Source organism: Vicia villosa, linkage group LG1 (genome assembly GCF_029867415.1).
Source record: "Vicia villosa cultivar HV-30 ecotype Madison, WI linkage group LG1, Vvil1.0, whole genome shotgun sequence".
Taxonomy (NCBI): Eukaryota; Viridiplantae; Streptophyta; class Magnoliopsida; order Fabales; family Fabaceae; genus Vicia; species Vicia villosa.
Window position 1 is genome coordinate 123585687 of NC_081180.1, and position 7873 is coordinate 123593559.

The 7873-nt window shown below is 32.7% G+C and overlaps 1 protein-coding gene across 1 annotated transcript; it reads right to left on the reverse strand.

Annotated features, from left to right (window-relative positions):
• Positions 1-4708: 4708 nt before the first annotated feature.
• Positions 4709-6869, reverse strand: LOC131653249 (uncharacterized). The gene is made up of 8 exons (XM_058923339.1): positions 6608-6869; positions 6308-6526; positions 6121-6214; positions 5888-5936; positions 5559-5716; positions 5337-5457; positions 5094-5264; positions 4709-4861 (listed from the first exon to the last, which is right to left on the reverse strand). The coding sequence occupies exons 1-8, from the start codon at positions 6867-6869 to the stop codon at positions 4709-4711; spliced, it is 1227 nt and encodes a 408-aa protein (XP_058779322.1).
• Between the last annotated feature and the right edge of the window lie 1004 nt (positions 6870-7873).

Consider the following 7873-nt stretch of genomic DNA (forward strand, 5'->3'; position numbering starts at 1 on the left):
GTACTTAACCGAAGTACCTTGATTACACCATTCCATATTAATGTGAGCTTGAAATTTCTTCAACAGATATGGATTGTGAGGAACAACAAATCTGTTATCAAGAACCGTTTCTGGATTCACATTAGGATTATGACTGTAACACATTATATAAAACAGTTAGTGTCCATGTGTTATGATAAACTATAGAAGAAGGAAAAAACTGAATAATGTCGTAAAACAAAGTAAGAATTCAGGCATTACCCTATTCCTTGCATTCTATGATGAATCTCATTCTCAGTGTCATAAATATAAAGCTATGCAAATTTTGGTGTTTCTCCATCCAAAGGGAGCATGCTCCCAATTCTATGGAAAGTCTGTCCATGTATCCTAATGTTAGGCGGTCCTCCTGCCGATTGGTATCTATTGTCAAACTTCATTCCGGGTGACGTAAAGGCAAACATAATGTTGTACAATCTGCAATACTGCTGATAGTTTATACAGTCTGTATCATTGTTATCAAACAATAGATGCTTTAGTAATGGTGGCGGTTCATTCAAAAGCAGTAGCACAACTTTACCATTTCCACAACATAATTGGAATTTGGGTACAACACTATGTTTTCATTTGTATATCTTCTCTTGATACCACATCAGTGCTCCACAACGTATGCATTCAATAATTGGATCACCGATATCCGAGTAGCCTGTTTTATTAAAACAAACACGAAGCAAGTCATAATTTAGAATAAAATAGTCACAAGTATAGATGTTTCATGACTTCCAATTGAATATGGCATGGTTTACAGGAATCAAATCATATTAGTTATTTTGAAGTATAAAATAAAGTGTCATATATATATATATATATATATACCAGAATCTGGAAGATTTTGCGGCGTATAGTTTGATTCTATGCTTTCTTCATCATCAAGAGTTGATGATGTGTCATAGTTAGGATTTGCATTTATGAATTCACAATCACTATCAGATATTGATTCATCCGTTGTTCCATCTTCAACGGTTTCATCTGCTTCGTTATTAACGTGTGTGTTGCGGTGAATATTGCTTGTGGACGAAGACTCACCGTAATCATCAATATTTCAGAATTTTTTGAATAGATTGGATGCCATAGATTGAATAGCACCAACATTCAATTGTTTTCTAGATGAAACGACTGATCCACTATGATGTGTATTAACGTTTTTGAAGACTTGATCAACAAAGGAAGATGTTGTACCACTTGAAGGTGTGTTTGTATTGAGGCTGACAGGAGAATTGAAAGCACGGTGTCTGCTCAGCCGTGGTGTATTTGGTTGAATAATTGACTTTCTTCGTTGATATGTTGTTGCAGCTACCAGGTTAGGGACATAGTATCCATAGTACATGTTGAATTCGAGCTGCATGAACCAACTTTAGGTGTTGTTGTATTTGACTTCAGTTTATAAGCATAGTGATGAATATAATTCTGAAAATGATTGACACCGACGTTTCTACTTGTTGGTGATGACCTTAGAAGCTCTGGTGGATGTGCATTCAAGTTTTGATTCCTTTGATTCATCACTGAAGAAGTGATGTTAGACAGTGGTGTTCTGATGTTGTCAATGGATGGATGATAGTTCCTACTAAAACAAACTTCAAAATTCAATTCTTTATCACCAACTCTACTTCTTTTCAATCTTCTGTCACTGAGAATTTGTTTCCTCCTTTTTCTTGCCAATGCTGCAACTTTCTTACTCTCACAATCATGTGATTCCATTTTTTTGATGTTACTGGTTTACTAAGTATACTTCATGCAAACAAAATAAAAGACATCATCAATAGGATGAAAATGTGAAGAGTTTTTTCTCATACCTATTTTGTTATTTGAACAGTCAGCCAATTAAAACAGAGAGAATATGGTAAGGAAGTGTATGCCTATTAAATGTCCATGCACAATGGTATATGATATATGCTTTATCGTGCTTAGCCTTAATAATTAACCCTCTAATTATGAAAGTAAAAATGTTAAAGACATGAGAGGGGATATTAAAGTTGATGGTTAAGTGTTTGGTCAGCATAATTATTCCATTTAATCAATTAATGGTAAAATATTAAAACTGTTGGTAAACCACTAAAAAGTTACAATCAATGATAACATTGAATACAAGAAATGACATTAACGAAAAAAGCAATTAAATTAAAAGAAAAAAACATTGGAAACCGTAAATGGAGTAAGTATATGGGGTGAACAATGAATAGTAACAACTTCTACATGTAATGTGAAAGGGCAGACACGTTTTGCAAGGCCATGCCTTTGAGATTTGGTTTCAGATTTTCTTCTTGTGTTATACTCAAAAATCAAATCCCATATCTTCTCTTACTATTCTCTCCTGCATGCAAATATAAAACCAGTCATATAAACACACTCCAAAAGCCTTTGATCCAACATATCCATGTGAAAATGTCTTATTCTTCATGGAGTGGCGGGTAAGGTTATGGATAGAAACTACATACCTCTGTTTGTCTTTGTTGTAAGTAAATTTTATCGTTTTTTTAATAATCTGGAAAAAACCTGGGTACATGTGTTTGAACACGGGTTTTTGTCTCTTGACACTGAGGAAATCAACTGCATATTAGGCATGAAAGCTGATGACGATGAAGTCTCTGATGGCAACACCAAAATTGTAATGAAAGAAGTGAAAGTTGAGGAGGATGAATTAGGGCAAAGCTCAAAGACCAAACCTGCTGCTTTGGTGAATGAATTAGGGCAAACCTCTGGAGTAAACCATGATTCGCTGTTGAAGGATGTCAAAGTGGAGCATGATGTTGGCCAGCCTTCTCAGGTGAATAACAATGATCAAGGGCTGCAGAAAGAGATATCATGGGAAAAAGAGATCACCAAGTCCCAAGTTAGAGGTCATCAAGTGATGGTAAGATTTCTGATTTCAATATTATTTTGTTTTGTACGATTAATGATGTGAACATTTGTAACAACAACCAATTTGTAATGCAACAACAAAACCAAACATCATTTAACAACTTAAATAAACTAATTGTCTTGATCATAAAGCATGGTAAATTTAAAACTTATAAATTGTGAAGCTAACTATTTCTCCTTTTTAATATCTTTGGCCATCTTGGTTAATGATTGTTATACACTATCATTATCTTCTACTGCATCATTTATAAGATTTCTGATTTCAATATTAAATTGATATTTGTACGATTAATGATGTTAACATTTGTAACAACAACCAATTTGTAATGCAACAATTCCCTCAGGAGATCATAAAGAAAGCTCTAAGACCAGACATAACAGGATGCAGGCTTTTTGATCTTGAAGACTTGTCTTTTTATGAGTGTAAGATTTTGAAGTCAAACAGAAAATATGTGGAGATGTATCTTGGATATGGTTGGTATGCATTTGTAAAGGACAGAAAGCTGAAGGTTGGAGATAAGGTGGTATTCAACTATAATTCAGACCAGGAAATCTTGTATGCGAGAGTTGACAGGAAAGTCAAGCAGATCAGCAATTAAATGATATGTCTATGTGTGTTTGTTTTAGTCTTTAATTTTAACTTAACTGTGGGTACCATCAAAACAATCGGTTTTTTGTGAATGTTGTTTTAGACATGTTGCTGATAACTTTTGTTTTATTGGCCATGTCATATTTTGATGTATGATTAAGTAATCTTCATAATGAAGGTAGTACTACATTATCTTTAATGTTTAAATTTGCATCTATGGTGTTGTTCTCTAATTTTCTCGTTAAATTCGCAATGTGTATACATTGTCTGTCCATTTTTGGTTGATGCCTTTAGTTATATGGGCTTTGTTTATAACTTAAACCATGACAGTATTCAAGATCAGGTAACTTATTTTGTTTATACTGGATCTATTCATGGCAATGTGTTAATTTTCTTGAACTTCTAAATATATTGTTTACACGACTTCATAATTTGCTTAATGGTTTAAGTTCCATGGGCTTGTCAAGAATAAACTCATAATTTTGGATTTAGAAACCTAATCTGTCACAAACAATTCCAAGGGTCAGCCAATATCTATGTAATGATGACACTTATAGTTTTCCAAAACCTATTACAATTAATTTATAAGGTTTCACCTAAACCTCTACTAAAAATTCAAAACTGTTTCACAAATCTGTTAATAACATTGATTTACATTATTCTATTTTTATGGGCATTTTCAATTTAACAATGTCAGCATTATAAAATGACCAAGTTTATGTTTTTTAATACGTGGATAGTTAGGCTTATTTAGAGGGTGTGTTTTTTACTTAGAGTGTTTTTTTACTTAGAATATAAACCATGCCAGCAACTCTAACTTTTAAAACATATACAAATGCATATCAATACAACAAGACAATGTTCAAGATAAAACTTTATGTTTTTCAGAATTCGATCAATTGGAATCTTCAATTTATATATGACAGCGAGGGTATATCATTTAAGCAATTCAATATCAAATTCATTAGAAACATTTCAAACAGTAGTATAGTTGAAACAATGCACAACATGTTAAACTCAAATCCAGGAAAACCCTGTCTATATCATAACTAAATGGGGCAACTCAAATTCAGAAAAACTCTGTCTATATAAAAAATGATTTGAACAATCATGATAAACTCAGTACCAGAACAGCAAAACAAAACATCATTTAACAACTTAAATAAACCAATTGTCTTGATCATAAGGCATGGTAAATTTAAAACTTATAAATTGTGAAGCTAACTATTTCTCCTTTTTAATATCTTTGGCCATCTTGGTTGATGATTGTTGTACACTATCATTATCTTCTACTGCATCATTTTTAAGTCTCTTACATGGAGTGAGTCCTAAATTTTCAATGGTCAGGTCATTTTCTGCAGATGCAGATACAAGTTCCTATCATGAATAAAGAAAGGCAACAATAAGATTTATAATTATGACACAGTTGTTATGTTGCTCAGCACACAAAGAATATCACATGTAAAAAATACTTACATAAATGCTTTTCATATCATCCTGGGAAAGAGGTTCTGGTGCTTGAATTTTTGAGGTCTACTGAAAATGACAAACAGTTAGTGTACAACCTAAGAAAACTCAGCACGCATCAAACGAAGATTACAAAGGTTACCTCTTCAAATTTGAAATTGTCCTTAATTTTATTACGCACATATTCATCAGTTTTGAAGCCAATGACAGAAAGTCGTCCATTTTTAGGCTGATACACAGCTCTAATTGCCAATTCATTTTTCAATATTGAGTCGAGTTCGTAAGGGAATTCAAGTGGATCGTAATCACCAGACTATAAGAATACAAAGAATTAGACACATTAAAAAAATTGATTCAAATATTGTTGTATGCAACATTTACATACCTGTGTTAAATCCATTTTCATTTGAAGAGCAGACTTCCCAATTAACTTCACGCAGTCTGTGTCCCAAAAGACGAACTTTGCCTTCGAACTGCCGTCAACAGCTGTTATATCAAGCTTATATCTAAATGATTCATGGCATCCAGGAGAACACATCAAACTTCATTGTTTGTAAGGGAATATAAACAGTACCAGTTGGAAATGGAAAATGGATATAAAGTATACTGTGGCACAGGTTCTGGGCTAATATGCTCCTTAAAACACTTTAGCTTTCCATCCTTGGCAGTCACACTCCTTGTGCATTCCACACAGCCATCATAGTACCATCCCATTTGTCCAGCATCAAACTTATCGAGGGTAGCAACGGTAACACAGGTTGTTTCCTACAAAGTTGGCCAATATAAAATACAGTTATATGATGCTTTAAGAATGATAACAATATAAGGGAACACTCAAACTTTCTTACATGTTGCAGATTTGTTATCTCAGAGAGACTCATTATTTCAGCTTTCCAAACAAATTTGTCATAGTCAGAATAAAATGAGTTGCGTTGCCTCAAATTGCACACTTGAAGATGATAACAAAGGCAAATCAACACCAAGTCTGAAAAATGTAAACACAATATTTAATTCAATTCAAATCAAATTAACAACGAACATAAAGAAAACCACTTAAGAAGAAAACCAACAACGAACTAAGATAAATTTATCTCTTGCAACACAGTTAAGAAGAAAACCAATAAGCATTCCAAACCAAATAATAAAGAAATAAGCACCTGCTTTAATACCTTTCTTTTAGATTCTTAACTTCTTCAATAGCAAGGTCATTAATCAACAATTTCGTTCCATTCCATGTGTTGGAAACACTAACTGGAAATCCTCCTGAATCACAAGAAATTGAAGAAACAGTTACAACTGTTGGATACAAAAAAAAATATGCAGTTACATGTAACCTATTGTATCATGCATAATTACCTTGAGCCTCTTTAACCCTTGCATTAATTAGCACAATGACAATATCAGAACCTTGCTTATTATTTTTATAATAGTCATATAGCTGAATTGCAAGTTGCCCCCAAAGAGTACATTGTATAACTGTTTTGCTGGCATCTACAATTGAAAAAACTATTATGTTCTTGTTGTTGTCACCGTTAACTTGGGTTTGAGAGATATCAGTGATTCCTCCAATCAAATCTAACAAATAAAAAATGGATTGGTTAAAGTTATTCAACAAAAAAAATTATAACACATGAATTTAGGGTGTAGTGAACTTACCAACCAAAACATTTGATTGAAACCTTCCTTCAACTATGGAATTCAAACCAATAATGTTAAGGTAGTTATGAGGGATGTCAGGAAATTTTGCTTTCTTAACAGAAGTTGACCCACAAAAAATCAATTTGTATGTATGATTTGTCGACTTAAAAGCAAAATCATTCTTCCCAACTTTAAAATTTTGCATGATATAAGAGTTTCCTGTTTCAATTTCAGATTTGAATTTCGAAAGCAAATAAGCAGGGACAACAGCTTGAATCATATCACAATGCAAGAAATCAACATTTCATCATTAGTGGTTAATCAACAAAAAATATATTATAAGTAATCAGTGGGGAACCATATCTTGCTACAATACCTTAGAATCAACCAAAACTATCTCCATGTGTTCTTTGTTTGAAGAACTTGTGACAGACCATAGATGCTTGCATCTAACTGCGATCTTCCACAAATCTTCGGAATCATTGATTTCTTTCAATGGCTCAATTGGGCGAGACATGTTTCACCTTCAAACACTGCAAGAAGAGTAGAGATATCAGTTAATTATCAAAGATGAATCAAATGGAGATGAATGTAAATAGTGTTAAACAGAAGTTAGAGACAAAGGTGATGGAGACGAAGGTTGTGTCTTGAGATGGAGGAGGAGTGAAAATCGCAGCGGAGGTGATGGAGACGAAGGTTTTGTCTTGAGATGGAGGAGGAGCGAAAATCACAGGGTATTGAGTTGCAGCAGAATTGAAATGGTTCTCCATTTGTTCATGTTTTATGCAGCCTATGGAACACAAAAGGTTTTTTGAACAATGAAAGGTTGCAGTAATTGAAGTGGTAGAGTTCTGTGTTTTCCAAGCCAGCTTTTGTTGGTTTTTTTCTTTCCATCACGTGGCCAAGGTTTAATTGTTTAGGGTTGTAATTATTAAGTTGCTTAGATATTAAAACCCAATTATATTCTCAATGCAAAAAATGACATCTATGTATCTATCTATTATAATAATACACCTATAATATAATATAATAATATATAATAACAATTAAAAAAATGAAAAACCAAAAAAATAAAAATGAAATCTACCAATCAATAAGTGACACATCAGACAACATTTAATGTCAAATGAATATGGTTGATTTATTCATCAAAATGATCAATTTAGCCATAAAATTTGAACGGTTTTAGTTATTTAATCAGAGGACTTAAAGTGTAATTATCAGATACTTTACTTTTTATATATTATAATAGATAATAGATAATAGATTTAATTAAAATACATG

What these genes read in the sequence shown, in the direction of transcription:
- LOC131653249 (XM_058923339.1), bottom strand. Translation starts at nt 6,869, where the DNA reads ATGATTCAAGCTGTTGTCCCTGCTTATTTGCTTTCGAAATTCAAATCT. An exon ending in TCAATCAAATGTTTTGGTTG is followed by an intron (nt 6,527 to 6,607) that starts GTAAGTTCACTA and finishes TTTATTTGTTAG; the next exon opens with ATTTGATTGGAGGAATCACT. An exon ending in AAGGGTTAAAGAGGCTCAAG is followed by an intron (nt 6,215 to 6,307) that starts GTAATTATGCAT and finishes CTTGTGATTCAG; the next exon opens with GAGGATTTCCAGTTAGTGTT.